Here is a 25,024-nt window from a genome sequence, read left to right on the forward strand (position 1 = left end):
GAACGCTGGAGTGGGTTGCCATTTCCTTCTCCAATGCATGAAAGTGAAAAGTCAAAGTGAAGTCACTCAGTCATGTCCGACTCTTAGCAACCCCATGGACTGCAGCCCACCAGGCTCCTCCGTCCATGGAATTTTCCAGGCAAGATACTGGAGTGGGGTGCCATTGCCTTCTCCAGATATTAATTTCTACCTGGTCTTAATCCTGACCTGTTTGCACCAAAATTTTCTTATTTTTCAAATAAGCAGATGACAGTAAATTATCTCTAACCTCTCCTCTTTTAATCTTAACATTCTATGTATTCAATAAACACAATGACTGTTACAAAGGATATTTCCACTTCTGACAATCCAAATTGTTAAAGAAAGTTTAAAAGCCTGATGGCTGGCCCCATTCAAGCATAATTTACTTTGGTATTGAATAATACACTTGAGATCTATTAAAAATCCATGAACACAAACATTATCTGGCAACATCATTGGCAGTTGAATATTTTTCTCTTTGCTAATGACTCTAAGTAGCAGAACTAAGATATTAACTTGACTGTATCCACAATGAATGACTAGCTTTGTATGAACTTAGACTACAGAGATATTATGTAAGATATTGGACTTTTAGGGACATTTCACATCCAGTGTCCATCTAGCTATAAAGAGCGATGGCTGGTGCCTCAATGCCTGCCTTCATGAACCCCTGGACAGCTCAGTAATACTTGAAGCCAAGCTCCCAGCCTTTCCAGTACATTGCCTGCCGTGTCCAAACCTCTTACTCCCATAATTGGGTCCACTTGACAACTCTACCCAGCAGAGCTCTACCCCAACTTATCTGAATAGTCCTTTTTCACATTTCTTTATCTTTTGGTAGTGTTAGTCACTCAGTCGTGTCCAACTCTTTGTGACCCCATGAACTAGCCAGCCAGGCTCCTCTGTCCATGGAATTTTCCAGGCAAGAATACTAGGGTGGGTTGCCATGCCCTTCTCCAGAGAATCTTCTCAACCCAGCGATCGAACCCCGGTCTCCTGCATTGAAGGCAGATTCTTTACCATATGAGCCACCAGGGAAGCCCTCTTTTTGTGGAAGTGAATTACAAATTGGATAAACAAAAATGACTTAGCTTGTGTATGATTTATACAATTTTAAATATAAATAAATTTGCCAATCTGAAAAGAAATCTTACAGTTGGCCACAGGTTCAAATTTCTCATTCTGAAAATATGAAATTTACGGAACCAGTCAGGTCCTTCCTAAGGTCTCTGCCCTGGTAACTGACTTCATCAATTCCTCCATTTACTTCTTATACTCAGCTGCTCTTTTGTGACCAGCACCCTGCAGTCCAGGTATGCTTAAGCTCCTTCACAACTAAAAATAATAACAACTTTCCATGGGTCCTGCCTCCCATAGGCTATTACCCTTTATCCTTCTCTACCATTCATGTCCACTGTTCTGAGCAAAAGCTAAGAAGCTCCTGTATCTCTAAACCCACTGTAATCTGGAGTTTTCCAACACCACCTACACCAGTCCTGCTCCTTACAAGGTCATCAAAGACTGAATCCAGGGGCTTCCTTTCAGCCTCATCCTGGTTGACCTCTGCTGGACTTGGTCCCTTTGCCCACCCACTCTTGAAAACTGACTTCACTTTTAGTTCCTGTGCTACCACTCTCTTCTGCTTCTCCTCCCGTCTTTTTGGGTAATGCTCAGTGTCCTTGTCTTCTGTTTCTCCCCGTTGTCGTTTACTTGCTAAGTCATGTCTGACACTTTTGTGACACTATGGACTGTAGCCCTTCAGGCTCCTCTGTCCATGAATTTTCCAGGCAAGAGTACTGGAGTGGGTTGCCATTTCCTTCTCCAGGGGATCATCTCAACCCAGGGATCAAACTCATGTCTCCTGTGTCTCCTGCATTGCAGCCAGGTTCTTTACCTCTGAGCCACAGGGAAGCCCATCTTCCTCCTAAATGGTAGTTTAGGGCCAACGGTTTACTTGATCCCTTCTTCTTTAAAAAATACTCCTCTATAGGATTCCATCCACTTCTGTGTTAGTGCCAGCTCCTGGGCTCTAGAGCATAGGCTCAATAGTTGTTATGCACAGGCTTAACTGCTCTGTGGTATGTGGGATCTTCCCAGACCAGGGATCAAACCCATGTCTCCTGCATTGGCAGATGGATTCTTCACCAATGAGCCACCAGGGAAGCCCTGGGGGGAGGGCTTGCTGTGTGACAAGCAGATCACCTATATGATCTTAAATATCCCAACAACAAATCTGACATGGTTACTCATACTGCCCCCATTGCAGATTAAGGAAATTGAAGCTCAAAGACTAGCTTTCTCCCGGACGTCACAGCTAAAAGTGGCAAAATCCAGGCTCAGCACCAGGGAGAGCTAAGTTCTTAACCATGGCGCTATGGTGTCCCACACTGCCGGTGCAGTTCACTTTTTACATCCAAGTATGGCTCAAGGGCTTATCAGCATCTGCTTCTGATACTCCATCCCCCTACTGGCTGGGAGACCCCAGCTACTTCACACAGAATGCCCTGATCCTGACAACCTGTGTGGACTATTACATTTTGTATTTTAGCACATCTGCCAGACTGGACTCCTCCCAGGAGCAGTATGAGGATTCATTTTCTTATCTTCATGCCTAAAGACCAGATCATATTTGAGGTTTTACATCCTCATTTTTGTTTCCTCTCACTACATTTTATGAAGTCAAGCCCAGCTGCATGCTGAGATACAGTCACGGTTACTAGAAAACCCAGTCTGTGTATTTATATATTATGTAATAAATAGGTGGAAAATCCTACTCACGGCCACAGAAGGGGAAACGGGGCCACCATGCTGGGTGTGCCTTTGACCTAGGCTTTATTTTCTTCACATACATTTGTTTATTGAATTGTATGTATTATGGACTTTACCAGAGAGAAGAAACTGTACCTAGAACCAAATAGACTGCAGGAGGGAGAAAGAGATGGAGAAGTACCCACCAGAGGCACAACTGTAAGGTAGACAAGATGTCTCTGGTCCATTCAAACTTCTCTTGAAGGCACCTCTACTGTTTCAATGCATTGTTTCACCGCCTTCATATTTAATGGTTATTTTAAGAGAGTACAGAGTTCCTGGTTGGTAGTTATTTTATTGCTCCAAATTTAAAATACCATCTCTTTTTCCCTTTCAATCATCACTGCTGAAAAGTCAGCATTCAGTCTGCCACTTCCTAAAAGATACTTTGTTCCCCCACTCACCAATTCCCCTGGCTGATTGAAATCTTTTTTTCTTGATCTTTTAGATTAAAATCTTTAAGTTTTTTTAGATAAGTATGTCTTTCTATGTATCTTGCTTGGCTGTTGGGTTCCTTGGCATTCTTGGTTTTATAAACGGATGTCTTTCATTAGTTTTAGAAAAGCCTTAGTCATTAGTTCTTCAAATATTGCTACTACTCCATTTATCAATGTATGTTACATCTTTTATATGTATCATATATATATCTTAACCTCTGTTCTGTATTTTTCATCCTTTGCTTATATATATATTTTTTCTGGGTAGATTCTTCTGCTATCACTTGTTCTCTCTTCATCTCTAATTTGTCTAACATAAAACAAACAAACAAACAAAAAAAACCCCAAATCCTTCCACTGAGATCTTAATTTCAGCTTTTGCATTTATCCACTTTTTCAATTTTCAGTATTTTTCAATTTGCAATGTTACTGTTTACGATTTGCAGTCTTTGTCAGAAGGTTTAAGTTTGACTTTTTTCTCCATAACCTTAGTAAGCATAGTTGCTTAGTAAGCTGTGTGCCTGATAATTTTAGCACCTGGCATATCAGTGTGTTTATTTCCGTTGTCTGTTATTCATGTTGTATCTCATTTATAGTACATCATCCCTCACGTATATGAATATCTTTGATAATTTGCTTGCTGTTGCATATGAAAATTACTGGTAGAAATGAAGTCTGGAATGATTTTTATCTCCCTTTGAAGCAGAGTTTAAAATGCTTTGGTCAGATGTTCAAGGCCTGGATGCATTCGTAACGCAAAGTTGCTCTCATCCTATGGCTTCAGATTTGGGGGCCACTCAGGTGACTGGAAGCTGGGATGTGGTCTTTGTGAAGGCCATTTTACTTCCATTCTATCTACGATTCAGGATGTTTAATCAGTACTCTTACCCCATTCAGATCCTGGACACAAGTCTTGTTCCCCTTTGCCCTGAAAAGTTCTCAGAAATGCTGCTAACTCCTTCTGGATTGGCAAGTGCCCAGAGGCAAAAGCAGTCTCAAATACCAGGCTCATATCTCTATCAGATACTAACTCAGAAACTTCACACTACCCTTGTGAGTTCCTGTTGCATTAGGAAAACACTGTAAAACAGCATTCAAATTTTTAAAATTGTCCTTTTCAGGAGAGTTACCATTATGGAAAGTGGATGCCCTACACCTTAAGTTCGTATAAGGCTTTGCCAATTTAGACTCTGAAGACACATGTTAAAAGGTTAATACATAGCCATAAATCAATTGAACTTTGAAGTAGATTAATGATTTAATCTTGTAAAATAATTCTCGAAACCATTCCATTAGACTGGACTACTTTGAAAGTTATGAAACAACTTTTGAATTTTCCTGAGTTAAATTTGAAAGCTAGCAAGTTGGAATTTGTATAAGAAACTGCCAGGAAACTAAAACAGAAAGATCCATTAGCCAAGCGGATCTGGTTTATATTTGAAGGAAATTTTTCTAAATACAAATAAAAGATGGAAAATCTTTTGTAAAGAAAATAAAGTTTCAAAATACAACCTAATTCCCTCTCACATTAGGTGTTAGTTTCAGGTGAAAATGTATTAAAGTTGTTGACAGTGATGGAAAGTTTTTTAACCACCTAACAGCCATAGCGCTTCTCCTCTGCTCTATCTCACCATCTAGTCTGTTCCCGAACTGATTTGTTCAAGCAGCAGATCAAGATATCCTGAGCTCAAGAAAAGTGAAACCTTGAGAGAACCCTCAGAGAGTTAATAATAATTGACTGAAAGTGGCTCTGATCAATTCACTATCGTAATCCACTACACTTTCCTAATCTTTCTTGCAGCCAATTCTGGCCAATTATCTGTAAGGGGGCTTCTGTAAAAATTTTGCTTGCTTGAAAAAAAAAAAAAGATGGAAACAACTAACACTATTCCTTCTCCTTCAGATTTGAACTCAGGGTATTTGGAACTGCCGCAGCCAGTTTTGGACCAAGAGATAACAAACACAAAATGAAAAGTCATTTCACTAAGAGACTGGGTTGTTAAACAAACCTCCTGGTTTGTGTTTCAGTTCAGTTCAGTCGCTCAGTCGTGTCCGATGCTTTGCAGTTTGTGTTTAGGTAAGAAATAAATGTGCTTGTATTTTAAGTTGCTAATTAGTTGAGTTTCCTATGATTTGACATTGAAAACATCCCTAGCCAACACATCCACTAAACGTGCTCTGTTTTGACATGGCAATGTTTTGACAGAGGTTTGACCAGAGACAATGCTTGAGATTTGTGTCACTTACCAAAACACAAGAGTCCTGAGGTTCAAGGTCAAAGTCAGTGAAGTTCAAGAGAACACGGTGATGTTTTTCCACTTGAATGACCCAAGTACATTCAGTGTTGCTCCTATAAGGACTGGGGTAATTTGGAGAATGGATCTCTCCACTGGGAGCCTGGAAAATGCCACCACAACCTGTGGATAAAAGACCCAATGCAATAATAAGAGGAATCTCTGATGCACAAAACTTTTCACCATTATCTGGGAGCAGAGAAGAATATGCTACTTTGTTTGACCACCATTTTAATGTGGTCTTTGGTAAACATTCTGAAGAGCTAAATACTCACTATTAATTTATGCATTCCAACAAAACAAAGAAGGGTGTCTAAGACTTCAAATACTTTAAATACTGATGCCACACATTATTTTCAAAATATTGAAAAATAATGCAAATAAAATCAAGTCTTCATAAAGCCATGAAATGCCTCTTCATTGTTTTCTGAAAGTATAACATACTTTAAGAATAACACATCTGGTTCTAAGAATTTTGATAATTCAGTAGTGTGAAGTATGAGTGTTAGTTGTTCAGTCATGTCCGACTCTTTGCTACACCATGAACTGTAGTCTTCTAGGCTCCTCTGTCCATGGAATTCTCCAGACAAGAACACTAGAGTGGGTAGCCATTCTCTTCTCAGGGTGTCTCCCTGACCCAGAGATTGAACTGGGTCTCCTGCATTGCAGGGAGATTCTTTACCATCTGAGCTACCAGGTAAGCCCAATTCAACAGTATACAATTTTACAAATAATTTAACATCTAATTTTAAAAATTTGATACTCTGGACTTTGCACAGCCATTAAGTTTTTTAATTCCTATGATGTAATCAAATACCTATCAATGTCTAATTCTGTGACCCACCATTTCTCAGATTTATGACAATATAAACTAGAAAGGGAAAATTCAGTGCTGTTTTCTGAAAACTGAGAATCATTTTGGGGTAATCTAAACACTATGTAAATATAATTTTTTATTAAATTCATGAATCATTAACTTTAGGAAAGACCTAATAAACTTACTGTATTACCTTTGACCTGCAGAAGCGGGACCATAAGGCAGCCTGGAGTCATATCTTTGCTTTTACATTTTTTAGCTGTGTGATTTTGGACAGGCCACTAACTTCTCTAAGCTTCAATTTCCTCATTAGTAAGATGAGGATAAGAAATGAACTTCCTTTAGTGGGTGGTTGTGAAGATTAAACAAGACAGTCTTTGTGGAATAGTTAGAAAAGTGCCTGACACAGAGCAAGCGTTCAGTAAACATTGCTTTAATTAGTAGTTGTATCAATTAACATCTGCTCAGAGTTGTGCATTAATACTTTATGTTTAAAAATCTGCAACCATTTATTTAGACAGCCTAAGATCTTGGGCAGAAAGTCACTATATAACAAAAGGTAATAATTCCTAGGAATTGGCAAATTTCACATTTATAGTTTGGGTATTTAATAAGCATCCACACACATGGCATAAAGTAATTTATCACTTTACTAATGCCCAAATTGTGGCTGGTAAACAAGCAGAAATCCCGCAGGGATCAAGTGAGTCTAACCAACCATCCTGCTTCTGCTTTTACCATGGAAGTGCATACTTGCATTGGCTGGTTTTCACACACGAGGTGACTCTTTGGAAGTTAAACTCCATCGTGTTTTTTAGGGAAATGTATATTCCAAAGCAATGCTCCCTATTAGGGAAGTCAGAGTAGTAATAGAGGATGTAGCCTTCATAGCACTCTCTAAATATGTCATGAAATTTTAAATAAAGGTTCAACTGAAGAATTTAGTGATACCTCCTTGGTTCACCCACCTCCAGGGACTGCTCTCCATGAGACATTGAAGCCTCTCCCATTTATGGAACTGTCAGTCTTAAACCGGATGGCCAGCTCATTTCCAGTGCTGGAGACCTGCATGGGATTCTCAGATGATCTTTGCACACACAGCTGGGCTATCCTGGGTGAGTGGAAATCAGGACCTCCATAGATCTACGATGGGATGGAGAAGAAAGAACTTGAGAGAGATATGTAAGCAATTATAACCACTAGCCTTTGGATTCTATAATATTATTAGTAGAGAGTGAAATCTCAGCCACCCTGGGTGGGCAGGAGCTATAAACTTGAGTTAGATTTTCAAAGGCATTCCCTCTGCCCTTGGAACACCCAGGTTCAACCACCCACAAAATGCTGGCTTGTTCCATCAGACAGAACTGTAGAGCTGAACTGAGGAGATAACTCCAGAACCTTCTTATCGCGCCTCTTCAATTTTTCCAGTCTGCATAGGATTTCCTGCTTTCTTTGGCAGAGGCACTGCAGATAGTCCAGCATCACGTCTGATTTGCTAATTCTTCTGGGCACATGGGAATAGTCTGAGCACAAAGCCATTTTGTTTGTTCATTGAAGACTATTGATCACCCTGCTACATTTTTAGGATTTTCTGTTTCCAATCTGAATATTTCAGATTAGGATTTAATATGAAACTTTTGCTCCTTCAGAGAGACTGAAAATGTAACCTCTATCAGGGTGTTCTGTGGTGTCCTCAGGAGGGAGTCCTACAGACCTCTCTGTATTTCCTCCCAGAGCCTGGCCACTCCCAGGAGCAAGATGAAGAATATTCACTTTCTGCTCAGCAATCACCAGGTCTCTGCCCCACTATGTCATTCTCACTTGTCCTCAGACCTCCTCAGCTCCTCCAACTTGCAACTATTTGTCTCACTGGACCTGATACCCCAGTGACACATTACTCCCCCATGTGTCCTCTGGGCTGCATGTCCAGTATCTTGCAGGATGTGTAGCCCCGCCCAGTAGAGGGGGAGACGAGGGCCCAGGCTGCCTCTCACACAGGCTTCTCAAGGGCCCCTTGGATAATCAGTGTGTGGGGGGCTGGGGTATGCAGATGAAGAAGACAAGAATCACACAAAGATGCAGAGACCCTACTTTCAGTCTTGCCAAACTTGAATGTGTAGAAGAATGACCAATTTTTTGCTGACAGTTTTCAGGCATGCTGGTATCTGGGCCCTTCCCTCTCCTTCACGAGAACATCCATTTAAATCTAGACTCAGGTTAGAATTGGAAAAGCGTGGTTCCATGCCCTCCCCGCCCCCTCACCCCCTGCATCTGCGTGGCTCTCCCACCCTGAGTTTCTCCCCATCCTCAGGTCCATGCCCCTGCCCACCCCAGGGCGGCTGCTGACTGACGCGGGCATCACTCGAGTGTTCTCCAGAGGAGAGAACAAGCAGCCTACTTTCGGTGAGGAGCGTGTGATTTGAATCCATAATGATTTCTTTGTCTGATTAATTCCCCCCAGCCATGCGGGACAGGCCAAAATGAATGAGGCCGCTGTTTCAGGAGGGCTGAGCACAAGAGCTGTAATTGCAGAGGAATGAAGCGAGCAGGCTGCTTGGTGCTGGTTTTCCTCAGGAGGAGCGCTGTTTGCCCGACCCCCTCAGTCCCATCGGAGGGGGTCTGGAGGAAGAGGCCTGTGTGGCCCTTTACACGTACACACAGGCAAAGGGCAGAAACCACACTGCTGCTGGTTTAGCATCCTTGAGAGTCCCCTGCTCCCTGGCCCAGGGCGCAGAGCTCAGAGCCTGAAACCCACAGCCTGAGCTTCCAGTTGTTGGCCCCACAAGCAGCACATATTTGGACAGCGCACTGAGTGTAAGGGTTTAGTTCTAACAAAGAAAACTTGCACGTCAGCAAAATATTCTGCTTTCCCTGCTCAGGGTCCCCTTGAGATCACAAACATAACAGGAATGAGTCGGCTGGGCCTAGAAGCCTCCAGAAGGGTGAGCACTGCCGCTTTCGTTCTGCGCTTCCCCTCTTACTGGGTCAGGCTCACAAAGACAGTGGAGGAAAAACCAGCGATTGTCTGGGGTTTTTTTTTGCACTGAGGGGTGGCTTTCCTTTTCTGCACTGTGCCCCTTTAGGCTCCTTTCTCAGAGACTGAAGTGGAATTGGCCAGTGTTTCTCTAATCGAAACAAAAGAACGGTACTTTTCACTTCCACGAATAAAACCAATGGTTAGCACATGACTCTTCAAAAGAGGAAAAAGATGGAAAGAATGTCAGGGTGTGGTCCGCTGGATTGCAGCGTGTGACTCAACGTTGTGGGGAAAAGAATTGGCCTGATGATCAGAGATTAAAACATGTGTTTTTAGCCAATGCTCAGGATAGAAAGCATTTCAAAGCCTACGGTTTTAATCTGTTTTGAACATTTCTTTCTGCTCTGTTAGCTCCATTTATTGTTACAATCAAGTCAGCATTCCAGAGTTATGAGTAACCAAAGGGCTGCTGCTTAATGCAACTGGCCGCTCTTTGGACACTGGTTTTTGAGAGAAAAATCCATCGGCTCTGGTTAAATCAGGGGAAACCCAAGTAAGCCCATACCTGGTGACAGCAAGACCCACTGGGTTATGCTCAGAACAAGAGAGGAGGATGTGAGGGAGGGCAGATGGGTGGAGAAAGCCGGCGGTGTTTTCATGCCACACACCCGCCAGGGGTAAAATGAAACCTGTTGCTAACATGTTATCAGCATCCATGTGCTGAGGGATGGAAAAAATTCTTTCTTTTTTTTTTCCAGAAATTAACCCAGATTGATGACAGCACTTTCTTGAGCATCTGCAGAGATGTCAAACAAGGTTTAGGAGAGCAAGTCAGTTACTCACTTTAGTGTTACAGCAAGAGTTACTCACTTTAGTCTTAAAAAAATTTTCCCAAATATTTAAGGGCTTCAAAGTATACCCTCAAATCCTGGTTTGATGGAACACGTGAAACCACCTTGTCTGGATAAAACTAAGTCCCCAGCAAACTGCAGCCTCTTCTTCCAGTTTTCTGTGGGAATCTTGCTTGAACACTGCTGCCCAGGGGCCTTGTTTGTCGCTCTGTCCCCTGAGGCTGCTCGCAGGGATCAGGTCTGCCCTTTGCCTTCTCATGTACTGGGTGTGACCAAACCAAAGCACAATGAACCCATTTACATTCTGCCAAGTGGGCAGCAATCACATGGGCTTTGGAATATGAAAATGAAGGGTGAGGAACATTTCACATTACTGCGGAAAACCCCGCAGCCAGCCCTTTGTATCAGTTAAGAGAGTTCCTGCAACTGAGGATTCTTGTCAGCAGGAGGGAGCATTTCAACCTTCCACATGGAGCCTTATTTCTACTTCACACTCTGAGTGCTGAATTTCATCAATTTCGGGAGCCACTTTGCTCTCTCCGCCACAGAACCCGGTCCTCTTCTGAGATAGAGTTGTGACTGGGCAGCAGGACTTACATGAAGACGAGGGTCTGGGCTGAACCCAAGGATGCCCTTGTTCTGTCACTTTCTGCAGCATCGGCCTCCTCTGCACAGACTTGAGCTGCTAAGTGCCATTCCTGCTGACTCTGAGCCCACTCAGGGAAGGCATGATTTGAGAACCCCATGTCTTTTCAAGAAGACAACTCGGTTTGTAATTAAGGTTTTCAAGTGTTAAAGTTTCCTGTGAAGTCCTATAAACACACGCTCATTTCAGTGTCTTGCCCACCTCTGTCTTTTGACACTGGCTGATGTGGACTGTGCAGTGGTGGGTAGGTTCAGTTCTTAGCTCTTCCACTCGCTGTCCTTAAGGTTGTGGAAAAATCCTTTTTGACCTTTTTGACCCTCTGTTTTGACAGCAGTAAAAGGGGGACAGAATTCCCCTCTTACCTCCCAGGATTAGTTAACGTTCAAGTGGGAAAATGGAGGTTGGATTCCCTTTGCAATCACAATAAATGTACATTATCACTGCATGGCAGTCAGAAGCTTGGAGATTTTCATTTATCCCACAAATAGACATCAGGTGTTTACTATCTGCCAAGTGCTCTATGGCCCCAGGGTATAGCAGAGAAACAAAACAAAAACAGACACACAGCCTTCATGGAGTTTTGAGTTCTACCAGATACTAAACCTTGTCGTGATGCAGTCCCTACGGTTGAGGTGACAGGAATTTCCTGTGTACTTGGACATTATCTGATGACTAGATTCCTGCAGCGAACAGCTGGTTATAATTGATCCTCAAAGGCCATCTTCATTATCTGTGATACAGTGCTGGTAGCAGGGTTGGAGCAGTTGCAGGCACTTCCTCGGCTCACTGTCCTGCTCCCCTCCATCCACCAAGCACTCGCCTCTTCTCCACGCTCTGCCAGCCACTGCCTTCCCAAGGGAGCTTTCTCAGACTGGAAGTATGTGGTTCTGATAATCCCAAGTGCCACCCTCCATCAGTGCGAATGGGAGATGGGGGACCAATGCCTCAGCCTGTGTCCTGAGAAGGGTGATTCTGAGGAACAGACCTCATGGGACCTCGGAAGGTCATAGCAGGATTAAGCCCACGTTGCCAACAACAGCAGCTCCCCTCCTTGGCTCACCCTCCTCAGTTCCCCTCACCCGGTTCCCTGGTTCCCTCCTTTCCGTTTCCTGGCACCACCTCCCAGTCACATTACCTGCCCCCCAACATCCAGAAGAGAACACTGTTGGCCACTGGAAAGAATTTGGGGATTTTTGCAGAGTGATTTCTGGTTCTACCCCAAATCCTGTAACGTGCTAAAAAACAATCTGAATTCCTACCTCCAGAACATCGAAGTTGCATCTTGCATGATACTCCACATCAAAGTCGTGGATGGTGAGCTGAATGCTACTCCCAGGGGCTGTATGAATGTACCAGATACACTCCTTGTTGGCGGGGTACCTGTTAGGGTACCCGGGGCTACTGAAGGAGCCCGTGTCCCCAGACAGCTCTCCACCACAACCTGTGAAAACCACAAGACTCAGTCAGTTCAGAGGGCATCAGCCACTGGAAAAAATCCAAAAATCCAACTATATAAAACATAACTGAAAATGCACAATGCCTAATTTATGGGAAAAAATCATAATAAAATTATAATGAGCAGTTATAAAACAATGAGAAAAATATCATGGCTACAGCTTCTATTTTTTATTATTATTAGTTTTAAAAAATTGATTATATCACTTGGTGCAATAATTCTCAGTCCTTATGCTCACCATGTCAAATCTTTGGTAATATTTTCAAAATGTCATTCTAATAGATTTTCTTCATTATATTTAGGTGACAGTTTCCCAGTAAGAGAAAAGAATCCTCCCAGTAGGAGGTACATTGTATTGATTGTAAACAATCAATACTAGGTCACTTGATCTTCAGTTTGCTTGTATCTAATACATTATGTTTAAGTTCTTTCGGACCTAAGATGTGGAATGCTAAGTGTTAAAAATCCTTACCTTTGTATGAGAGACTCTAGTAAATAAAATATATATATATATAAGTCTACAAAAAGCCTTCACATAGATGTTCATAGCATCCTTATTCTTAATTGCTATAACTTGGAAGCAGTCAAGGTGTCCTTCAGCAGCTGCATTAGGTAAATAACCTGTAGTCCTCCTAGACATGGGCTATTTTGCAACACTAACCACAAATGGACTATCAAGCCATCACAAAGCATGGGGGAAATGTCTATGTGTATTAAGAAGTGAAAGACTGGAAAAGCTATGTATTGCATCATTTTGATGGTATGACGGCATTCTGGAAAAGGCAAAACTATGGAGACAATAAATGACGTGGTTTGCAGGGACTGGAGGGGAAGGAGAGAGAGAGAGAGTGCAGAAGAGTTTTGGGGAGGTGACACTACTCTGTACGATACCAGAATGGTGGACATATGTCAGAAACTTGTCAAAACCTATAGAATGTACAACAGCAGGAATGAACCTATTGTAAACTATGGACTTTGTCAATAAAGGTTTATAAGTAATAACAAATGTCCCATTCTAGTGGGGAATGTTGATAACGGGAGATTCTGCTCATGGATAGAGGCAGGGGTACATGGGAACTCTACCTCCCATTCAGTTTGGCTGTGAAACTAAAACTCTTCTAAAAAATAAAGTCTACTAAAAACAATACCAAAAATGATATAGGTCCTGACCCTGGGAAATGGAAAACCTGATATAGAAAACTCAAGTGTGGAAAAAGACGCTAGCATATGTTTTATGAATGCTTATATATCACGCCTTAGAGAGTAATTAACATGAATCATTATAACAAAAAAATCAAAACGCTACAACATGTGGTACACAATAAATACTGCACTGCTTATGAGTGTTCAGATGCACTTTACAGATATTTCCTATCTTATTGCTCATAAGAACCACACGAAGCAAATATTATGATTATCTTCATTTCTCAAATGTTCAAATCAGTACAAGCTCAAGTCAAGTGGTTTGTCCAAGGAACCCTGGTTGTGAGAGAGGGAGTCACCCATGTACAGAATCTCCCATTATCAACCAATCCACACAATTCACAATGCCAGTGTACTTAATTATAATACTACACTCTACAGACTAACAATGTTGGTAAGAATTCAGATTTCAGAATGGACAGGGAGAGGAAAAATCACAGAAGTAAAACTTGAGGAAGACTCAAATTTTAAAGACAAAATTAGAACAAAATAAAGATAAAATTTAAAAAAAAGATAAATTGTCTTGTTTCCCAGTAGTAATTTTTGGTGATTAAAAAAACATTATTTCTCTATTAACGTACCTTTGTTTTCTATTTTTAATATTAATTAGCTGGCAAATTCTTCCAAGCACCTTTCCTTTCTGAAATTCAGGCTTTTCATGTTTAAAAATGACAATGACTCCTCATTCCATTGTGAATGCATGTGCATTTTGCACTTTAATTGGCTTAAAATATAAGGCACTAAACCTGAGGGCTTGTCTACTACCCATCTTATGCAAATTTGTCTGTACTGGGAGTTGGAAAAAAGTGTTTTGAAAGTTCAAAAGAAATAGTCTCCATACTGAATCTCCACTTAACTGAGAAGAGCTGAGAATTCCAAGAAGAATCCTAATTGTGTAAAGAAATTAGATTCCAGCTCAACACGCTACCATCTTCTTGAATGGCCAGTTTCCTGCTACCATTTAAAAAACCTCTGTGCTTTCAGATTTTAAATTCATTGCACAGGATGGTATCTATCTTATCAAGTTTCTACTTTTATTTCTGGTTCAAGTTCTGCAGAAAAAATATTTAAAATTAGGCGGGCTGACATTGTTTGTAGGCTGTGGGGAATGTTAAAAAAACATAAATGCCATGAAGATCAGAAAATGTTTTTCCTACTACAACCATCCATGGAAAATATTCCTGAAGCCAAAGTCAGCACAGATTGTACTTGTGGTCAGCACCACTGCACAACCCCAGGGGGCAGCAGTCTCGGAGCATTCTATCCAATGATGCTCCCTGGAGGTGAGCAACACAGAGGCCCATAGAAATCATCTCTTACTAAAAGACAACATAGGTAAGCAAGGCCAGGCTGTCACCCCATTTTCAGCTTCTATGGTTCTTGGTATCAGTTGTGCCAAACAAGTAATCCAATGAAAAAAAATCCTCAGAGGAAAATAACTTTGTGGTCACAAAACACAAAAAAGAACAAGGAAATGGAAGCCTGACTACCTCATCTGCATTTTTATTTAATTCAGTTTATCAGAAACCTAATTCATTATTTTTCATCTATAAGTCTGTATAATCATCATTGATTCATCTAAAAGTCTATATAATATTTTCCATTGTCTTTCCAATTGTTTTAGGTTTCCTTGTGAATTCCTTTGCAAATAACAGGATATTAATACTCTTAAATGAGTTGCTGTAAGCTGGAATGATAATATCAGATTCTTGGCAGTCAGCAATGCTTTGAAAAATTACAGTACTTGCTTTATTTACCCACTTACAGCTCTGGAGACCCACAGTGTACTTTCCCCTAAGATTTAAAATAAACATAAACAAGGTTTACAAAAAACAAAGCACGGCTTTATTTTTAGGTATGCCATGCTCTTTTCTCATGAATAGCACTTATGTGTGTGTCTCCTAAAGAGAAATTCCAATATTATTCAAAATGATACCATATTGGGGAAAAATACTGTGTGGTTGTAAGGAGAAGAAAAGGAAACTGTTGGAGCTTGAAAACTCTTTGCAGCTTTCTTTTTCTCCTACATAATATCACTACCTCTGAAGTTTAATCTGTCAAAAAGTAACAACTTTGATTTAAAAGCTCATACCAAACGCAAAGTAGGGCAAATTAATTCAGTGGTATTTTATGGTAAAAACTATAAAGTATTGAAATAAAAAGCTAATTCTGATAAGTATGGTAGAAATTTAACTCCCTCTTTGTAGTTCTAAATTTTGAAAGAGACGAACAACTTTCCAATTCTCCTTCATTTATCCATTCATTCAATCAGTATTTGTTGAGTATATACCATAGTATAAGTGTTAAAGCAGTCAGGTGTATTTAATGCTTCTCAAAAAAAAAAATCCATCTGTAGACATTAAAAAAGTATCATTACCACATCAGATCAGATCAGATCAGATCAGTCACTCAGTCGTGTCTGACTCTTTGCGACCCCATGAATCGCAGCACGCCAGGCCTCCCTGTCCATCACCAACTCCCAGAGTTCACTCAGACTCACGTCCATCGAGTCGGTGATGCCATCCAGCCATCTCATCCTCTGTCATCCCCTTCTCCTCTTGCCCCCAATCCCTCCCAGCATCAGAGTCTTTTCCAATGAATCAACTCTTCGCATGAGGTGGCCAAAGTACTGGAGTTTCAGCTTTAGCATCATTCCTTCCAAAGAAATCCCAGGGCTGATCTCCTCCAGAATGGACTGGTTGGATCTCCTTGGAGTCCAAGGGACTCTCAAGAGTCTTCTCCAACACCACACTTCAAAAGCATCAATTCTTCGGCACCCAGCCTTCTTCACAGTCCAACTCTCACATCCATACATGACCACAGGAAAAACCATAGCCTTGACTAGACAGACCTTTGTTGGCAAAGTAATGTCTCTGCTTTTGAATATGCTAGCTAGGTTGGGCATAACTTTTCTTCCAAGGAGTAAGCGTCTTTTAATTTCATGGCTACAGTCACCATCTGCAGTGATTTTGGAGCCCAGAAAAACAAAGTCTAACACTGTTTCCACTGTTTCCTCATCTATTTCCCATGAAGTGATGGGACTGGATGCCATGATTGTTTTATGAATGTTGAGCTTTAAGCCAACTTTTTCACTCTCCACTTTCACTGTCATCAAGAGGCTTTTGAGTTCCTTTTCACTTTCTGCCATAAGGGTGGTGTCATCTGCATATCTGAGGTTATTGATATTTCTCCCGGCAATCTTGATTCCAGCTTGTGTTTCTTCCAATCCTGTGTTTCTCATGATGTACTCTACATATAAGTTAAATAAACAGGGTGACAATATACAGCCTTGACGTACTCCTTTTCCTATTTGGAACCAGTCTGTTGTTCCATGTCCAGTTCTAACTGTTGCTTCCTGACCTGCATACAAATTTCTCAAGAGGCAGATCAGGTGGTCTGGTATTCCCATCTCTTTCAGAATTTTCCACAGTTTATTGTGATCCACACAGTCAAAGGCTTTGGCATAGTCAAGAAAGTAGAAATAGATGTTTTTCTGGAACTCTCTTGCTTTTTCCATGATCCAGTGGATGTTGGCAATTTGATCTCTGGTTCCTCTGCCTTTTCTAAAACCAGCTTGAACATCTGGAAGTTCACGGTTCACATATTGCTGAAGCCTGGCTTGGAGAATTTTGAGCATTACTTTACTAGCGTGTGAGATGAGTGCATTTGTTCAGTAGTTTGAGCATTCTTTGGCATTGCCTTTGAATGAAAACTGACCTTTGCCAGTCCTGTGGCCACTGCTGAGTTTTCCAAACTTGCTGGCATATTGAGTGCAGCACTTTCACAGCATCATCTTTCAGGATTTGGAATAGCTCAACTGGAATTCCATCACCTCCACTAGCTTTGTTCATAGTGATGCTTTCTAAGGCCGACTTGACTTCACATTCCAGGATGTCTGGCTCTAGGTCAGTGATCACACCATCGTGATTATCTGGGTGGTGAAGATCTTTTTTGTACAGTTCTTCTGTGTTTTCTTGCCATCTCTTCTTAATATCTTCTGCTTCTGTTAGGTCCATACCATTTCTGTCCTTTATCGAGCCCATCTTTGCATGAAATGTTCCTTTGGTATCTCTAAGTTTCTTGAAGAGATCTCTAGTCTTTCCCATTCTGTTGTTTTCCTCTATTTCTTTGCATTGATTGCTGAAGAAGGCTTTCTTATCTCTTCTTGCTATTCTTTGGAACTCTGCATTCAGATGTTTATATCTTTCCTTTTCTCCTTTGCTTTTCACTTCTCTTCTTTTCACAGCCATTTGTAAGGCCTCCCCAGACAGCCATCCTGCTTTTCTGCATTTCTTTTCCATGGGGATGGTCTTGATCCCTGTCTCCTGTACAATGTCATGAACCTCATTCCATAGTTCATCAGGCACTCTATCTATCAGATCTAGGCCCTTAAATCTATTTCTCACTTCCAGTGTATAATCATAAGGGATTTGATTTAGGTCATACCTGAATGGTCTAGTGGTTTTCCCTACTTTCTTCAATTTCAGTCTGAATTTGGCAATAAGGAGTTCATGGTCTGAGCCACAGTCAGCTCCTGGTCTTGTTTTTGCTGACTGTATAGAGCTTCTCCATCTTTGGCTGCAAAGAATATAATCAATCTGATTTCGGTGTTGACCATCTGGTGATGTCCATGTATAGAGTCTTCTCTTGTGTTGTTGGAAGAGGGTGTTTGTTATGACCAGTGCATTTTCTTGGCAAAACTCTATCAGTCTTTGCCCTGCTTCATTCTGTATTCCAAGGCCAAATTTGCCTGTTATTCCAGGTGTTTCTTGACTTCCTGCTTTTGCATTCCAGTCCCCTATAATGAAAAGGACATCTTTTTTGGGTGTTAGTTCTAAAAGGTCTTGTAGGGCTTCATAGAACCGTTCAACTTCAGCTTCTTTAGCATTACTGGTTGGGGCATAGACTTGGATTACTGTGATATTGAATGGTTTGCCTTGGAAACGAAGAGATCATTCTGTCGTTTTTGAGATTGTATCCAAGTACTGCATTTCGAACTCTTTTGTTGACCATGATGGCTACTCCATTTCTTCTGAGGGATTCCTGCCCGCAGTAATAGATATAATGGTCATCTGAGTTAAATTCACCCATTCCAGTCCATTTCAGTTCGCTGATTCCTAGAATGTCGACATTCACTCTTGCCATCTCTTGTTTGACCACTTCCAATTTGCCTTGATTCATGGACCTGATATTCCAGGTTCCTATGCAATATTGCTCTTTACAGCATCAGACCTTGCTTCTATCACCAGTCACATCCAAAGCTGGGTATTCTTTTTGCTTTGGCTCCATCTCTTCATTCTTTCTGGAGTCCTCCTGCAAATCATTAAGTTCTTTTTGCTTTTCCTCCAGTATGCAAAGCGTAATTTCAGTAGGTCTTGATTTGAAAAAAAGTGAATTATATTTTATCTTTCACAAGCTAATTGATGGTACATTATAAATAAGAATAAATAAATCATCATGTTGAGTTGCGAAAAGGTATTTTAGAATTTGCTGGTTTCAGCAGTACAGTGTTGGTATAACTCCCTTTTGATACTAGTTTCAATCCACAAATGAGAGACTTTTATCAGCATTTAGCCAGTTATGCCTCACTCACTTGGGTATCACATCTTTTTCCTACATTTGAGGATTTTTTAATAAATCTGTACTTGGTGTCAGGCAAAAAAATATTATGTCAAAATATATCTTTTAAAAATCTGAAAAAATGAGTAATGTCTATTTTTTCTATGTGTTCTTTAAGTGACAAGGAAAAACAAATTCATGACAAAATTAAGAAAATGTCTGTTAACCCCCAAATTAAACGTGTAATGAATTTATTTGATGATTTGCTTCATAAATTAAAGCCACCTTTAAGCTCACAGTGAAACATTAGAACATGAATTTTGAATTGGATAATTATAGGTTAAAAAATGAAAAATAATAAATTCACACCAACAGTTGAGCTTTTAAAATTATAAATGAAAACAAACAACAACTATAATTCACAGTAAATAGTAGAGTTTTTTTTAAGAATACATAATGTGAGTCTTTTGAATTGTATTGATACATCAATTTCCATTTAATTAGCTGTGAAAAAGGGACAGACAGAACTGTAATTTGGAACCTATATCAACACATACAGTCCCATTACCAATAAAAGGAAATAGCAAGACAATCCAAAAACTCCTATTGTGTGTAATTCTAAAGGAGAAAGAACATGCTCCAAATGCTGAAATGAATCAAAAGCAAAATGATTTACTTCTGCCTCATCTTATTTATACTGAATAGCAAAGCTGTTTATCTCATTTACTATTTCTGCACTTTGTGTGGTAGAGACAAGTTTTATTTTTAATAAAGTGGAATTCAAAAATCTACTTATTTGCTTTTCCTATGGAGTTATTCTCAGGGTTGCTGATGTCTAATATTAAAATCTTGCCACAAAATGAGTATCCTAATTTTACTTTCCTGTTAAATTTACTTGGGCCAGGAAGAAGAAACATTGTTTTGCTCGCTGTACTCTCTTGGTGTGAGATTCTAGACTTAATAATCTCTTGTGAAAATACAGTTTCTCTTGAGTGAGTCACAGAAGAAACATATTTCTAAATCCAATCACCTCTTTTTGAGATGGAAACGACACGGCTTCTGGAAAAATCTCAGGTGTTTACATTTCAGTTAGAGTGGAAATAGTGGGATAGACACACCTGCAAATGCTAAAACAAATGAAAGTGCTGGAAAAAATACAGTTCAGCAAGCGATGCAGTCATTTTAAACAACCATGTCTTTGTCAGTCATGTCTGTGACGGTGGGTCAGTGACCAGGGGGTCACAGGAAGAGTAGAAAGCGGGGATGGAGGATAGACAAGGCTGGGGATGAAAGAAGCTGTATCAGCCAACAACTATCAGGAAATAGCATAGGAGGTGATGTTTAGACTCCAAGAGCCTCCTCATTGTCATGTCTGTCCCATTGGATGAATAATAAAATGTAGGGAAATAATGAAGTTTGCTATAAGTGGGCTTCAGGCCTCTAAAACAGAAGATAGTGATTTCAGAAAGCATTTCAGGGGTCTATATAAAGAAAATAATTAAATGATGAAAATACAAACCAAGGAGTAGACAATGGAGTGCTGAATCAAGAGATTTGAAGGATACATATTCAGAAGAAAGAGAGAGATGGTGGCTCTTTGTACCCGACTGGTAAGAGAAGATTTTCATGGAGGAGATGACATGATTTCATAGTTGCATAATTTGCATACCAATTTGCAAAACTTTTGGAAATATAATAGCATACCAAGTAAAGCATAGGCTGTGGCATAAGACAAAAGAGCTTCCAGCTTTGACTGTGCTACTCTTCGGATGACTAATTTAACCTTTTTAGCCCTTGGTGTTTTCATCTGTAACAGTGTTAGTATTTAACCTCATAGGGTTGTGACATAGATTTAATGAAAAAACCAAAGTATGGTTTTTAGCCAAATGTCCTGCATATGATCATCACCCCACATATACTGTGTATTACAACTGAACCAGTGTTTATCCAGACCTGGGATAAGACTAGAGAAAGACTTAGAGTTGAAGAGGAACTACCATACCAGCTAAAGAGTCACCGTGAATACCCAATAAGATATATGAAGCCAATTATTCATGAAGCTACAATAAAGATAGTTCACGTCTGTATGGTAGTGAACAGTTTCTCCATGTGCTTCTCACGAGCACATCATCTTATTTGAGATTCATAACAACTCTACGAGGTCAGCAAGAATGATCATATCGCCCAAGTGAGGCTCAAGAAGTCTGCTGAACATGTAACTCACACAGTACTGGCAGCTCTGGGGCCAACCTTGCCCGGCCACCCCCAACCTGTCCCCCACCCGCTACTCCCAGGCTCTGCCTTCTCTCCATTATGACTAGTTGGGCGTTTCATCCCTAAGGCCCTGGATTGACAATGTTCAACACCACCCTCATTACTAAGGCAAAATATCATCATAGCAACCAGAAAAAAAATAATAAAGTAAGAATCTTTTTCATTTAATTTGAGGCCAATCTAACAAACCTAATATACTAATATGAATAGATATCAGCTGAAGTTAAATAAGATAACACCCTGAAGAGAATCATATGTTTTTCAGTTATAATTAATCTTTAAAAGCTTTTAGTTCTGGTGACTGATCATCTGTTTGATTCTGTTTTCCTTCAAACTCCCAGTCATCAGCTGAAAGGAAGCGCTTACCTTATCAGCAGGAAGCATGCTGATCTAACGGAACTCATAACAAGAAAGAGTTAAAAGTTGTTGTTAAACCTGCTCACTTGTGAAGATAACTTAAATCTTTTCCATAGAAGAACTTTGCTAACGCTGTTTTGGGGTTTCTTTGTTTGTAAGTTTGATCTAAAACAAGCAGTGAGTTATAAAATTCCAGAACAATGGCAATGAGAAGCATAGTCTATGTATGTCCCACCCTCAAGGTTTGGGGTGGTTTGGTTGTCTTTTTATTTTTTGCTTTTAACACAAGAGTTTTAATAAAAGCAAATCAGCAAAGAAAGGGTTACATGGAATTAGAGGCACAAAGTTTTAAAAGCATATTCTGTGTTTCCTGCAATTACAATTGCTCAAACCTCTTTAAACTTGGCATTTTCCTGAAACTATGTTCCATAAACCAAGAGCACCAGGAGACCTGCCAGCTTGGGTGTGGCATGGCCCAAGCTCCCTGATGTTGGACGAAAAGCAACAGAGAATGGACCCAAATGGGACATCTTCACATACTCACCCTCTAACCTTGGAGGGAAATGTCTGAGAAATTAGTGATCGGTGTTAAAAAGAAGCTGAAAAGCCAGAGTACAGTAAAAATCAATTTTAAACAAATGGGGATGTTCATATACTTCATTAAAATGAATTATTTCTATTTTAATAGTATTTCTATAATTTTAAAATAAAAACTTTCTCTGCTGCAAACCTTGAGAGGTGACTGGTTTTATCAGTTAATCCCTCAGTAGTGTAAAAGTATATGCCACAGTCCTGGGATGTAGGACAAACGCAAATGATAGGTGTTCATCCTAAAAGAGAAGACTAAAATCCGGTCAACAGCCCTCTTTGAAGACAAAGCCATGAGTGGGGCCCCCAAATGCATCTGACTCACTTGTTAGTACAATTTGCGGCAGGGAGGGGGTGGATTTTGTGGGTTAGCACTGATTCTATGACGACATAGAGGAGCAATCATGACATGACATCAGAGAAGGAAACCAGGTAATACAAAGACCAAGGAATGGGAAATTCTCCAGAGGAAAAAGAAGTTAGAAGGAAGACAAAAGCCGGAGACTCCAAGAGAGGGGGAGAGTTGTCAAAGTTGCAGAAGCTCTCGTGTTGGGTTGAATGGTGTTCCCCAGGAACCTGTGAATCTGACCTTCTTTGGGAAAAAGGTCTTTGTAGATGTTATAAAGTTAAGATGAGGTCATGCTGGATTAGACGGGGGCTGAAATTCAGTATAATTGGTGCCCTTCTAAGAGGTGAGAGATTTGGACGCAGAGACATAGAGGAGATGGAAACAGAGACTCAAGTTACATGTCATCAAGCCAATGAAAGCCAAGGGTTCCCAGCAATGAGCAGAAGCTCGAAGCGGTAAGGAAGGCTTCTCCTCTAGAGCCTTCAGAGGGATGGCCAGGCTGACCTTGATTTTGGACTTCAAGACTCCAGAACTGTGAAAGAATACATTTCTGTTGTTTTAAGCTACCCAGTTGTGGTATTTTGTTACAGTCGCCCTAGGAAGTGGGCTGAGGGCCTTCTTCTGGGTGTACACATAACATGGTAGATGGGGTGAGGCCTCTCTGGGCTGTCTCATAAATTCACTAATCCCAGCTATGAGGGCTTTATGCTCATGACCTAATCACCTCCCAAATGCCCCACTCCTAATACTAACACCATAAGAGTTAGGTTTCAACACGTGAATTTTGAGGGGACAGAAACATTCAGACTCAGCACAAAGTTGAGAAAACTAGAGACAAACTTAGGCTAGGTATCACATTAGGAGACTCCAACTCTAGATTTTAGGGTGACTGTTTAGAGTTTCATCTTCCACAGTGATTTCATCACTGCCAGATTTTGTGATAACCATTTTGTCTAAATGTGTTCCATACAGCAATGGATGTGAAGTAATCAGTTTCCAATGGTAGGGACAGGAAAAAAAAAAAAAAGAGTGAAAGAATATGATCATAACATGAAGTTAATGACCTGGAAAATAGATACAAGGATTATACAAGAAGCTCAAAAATCAATTCTGTCCATAGTTTTTAAATGACTTTTAAATTCCCACATGTCATATTAATATTCAAAATTAAAATCATCATAGCCATTGGACTCTCTGAGATGTCCTGAATCTGAAGTGTTTCAGCTTACTATACCATAGAGAAACATGAACTCAATGTACCCATATTTTAGGACTTTTCACATAATTGATGCCTTTAAACTGTGGTGCTGGAGAAGACTCTTGAGAGTCCCTTGGACATCAAGAAGATCAAACCAGTCAATCCTAAAGGAAATCAACCCTGAATATTCACTGGAAGGACTGATGCTGAAGCTCCAATACTTTGGCTACCTGATGTGAAGAGCTGACTCTGGAAAAGACACCAAATGCTGGAAAAGATTGAGAGCAGGAGGAGAAGGGGATGACAGAGGATGAGACAGTTGGATGGTATCATCAACTCAATGGACACACGAGTTTGAGCAAACTCCAGGAGATATTGAAGGACAGGGAAGCCTGGCATGCTGCAGTCTGTGGGGTTGCAAAGAGTTGGATACAACTGAGAGACTGAACAACAACACATAATATGAATTTTAATTTCCTTTATATGAAAGGATAAAAATCTTTTTGACCCAGAGAAGTATAGTCGATCTTGTCATCTTTTCGACTACATCGTCTTTCATCTCATGTACTCATTCCAACCAAGATAAAAAATGGTTTCCCAGTAGACATTCTCTTCTTACAATTCAGAAGAAATCAATCATTCTCTCTTAGGAGACATTTTTAAATTATTGAAGATCAGCTCCAGTCCATTCCCATCATTCACTTCATCCAACTAATCTCTTATGGGGTAGCTACTGTCACTTTGTATCACTTCTCTTGTAAGCTAGTTTGCATAACTTAACCATGGTAACAGATTAGATGATCTCTGTGGTCTACCCCAGCTCAAACTGTATGATTACTGCAACCATATGCAGCCACTCCAGAGAGAGAAACTTTATGAAGAAGTGGATACTGTGTTGAAGGACAGACAAGCAGTCTCAGCTATTTTGAACTAGTTGTTAACTAAGTAATGAGCTTCACCCCATCATTGCTATGGAGACCTTGAAGAAAGAAGAAACTGTGCAATTTAGAGGGGAGACCTTGGAACTGGAATATTATTTACTTGGGAAAGATGGCAGACATTCATTTGAAAACACCCATTATCCTCAGTGGGAACTTAGCTGCGAAATTACCTACTATAAGCTCTGACCTTCTCTGCATTGCAATATTACTCCATCTTTTTTGCAATGAAAAACTGGGGGAAAACTATT

At 40.4% G+C, this 25,024-nt stretch overlaps 1 protein-coding gene across 1 annotated transcript in view; it reads right to left on the reverse strand.

The window, feature by feature from the left end:
* Window positions 1-25,024, reverse strand: part of CUBN (cubilin (intrinsic factor-cobalamin receptor)) — a 260,495-nt gene that overhangs the window by 129,631 nt on the left and 105,840 nt on the right. The window contains exons 29-31 of the mRNA XM_010859974.1: window positions 12,111-12,292; window positions 7,346-7,520; window positions 5,514-5,683 (exon numbers count right to left, since the gene is read on the reverse strand). Of these exons, the coding sequence (XP_010858276.1) occupies window positions 5,514-5,683; window positions 7,346-7,520; window positions 12,111-12,292 (527 nt within the window). The remainder of the gene's footprint in view (window positions 1-5,513; window positions 5,684-7,345; window positions 7,521-12,110; window positions 12,293-25,024) is intronic.

The sequence above is a fragment of the Bison bison genome, unplaced genomic scaffold (assembly GCF_000754665.1).
Source record: "Bison bison bison isolate TAMUID 2011002044 unplaced genomic scaffold, Bison_UMD1.0 scf7180017864461, whole genome shotgun sequence".
NCBI lineage: Eukaryota > Metazoa > Chordata > Mammalia > Artiodactyla > Bovidae > Bison > Bison bison.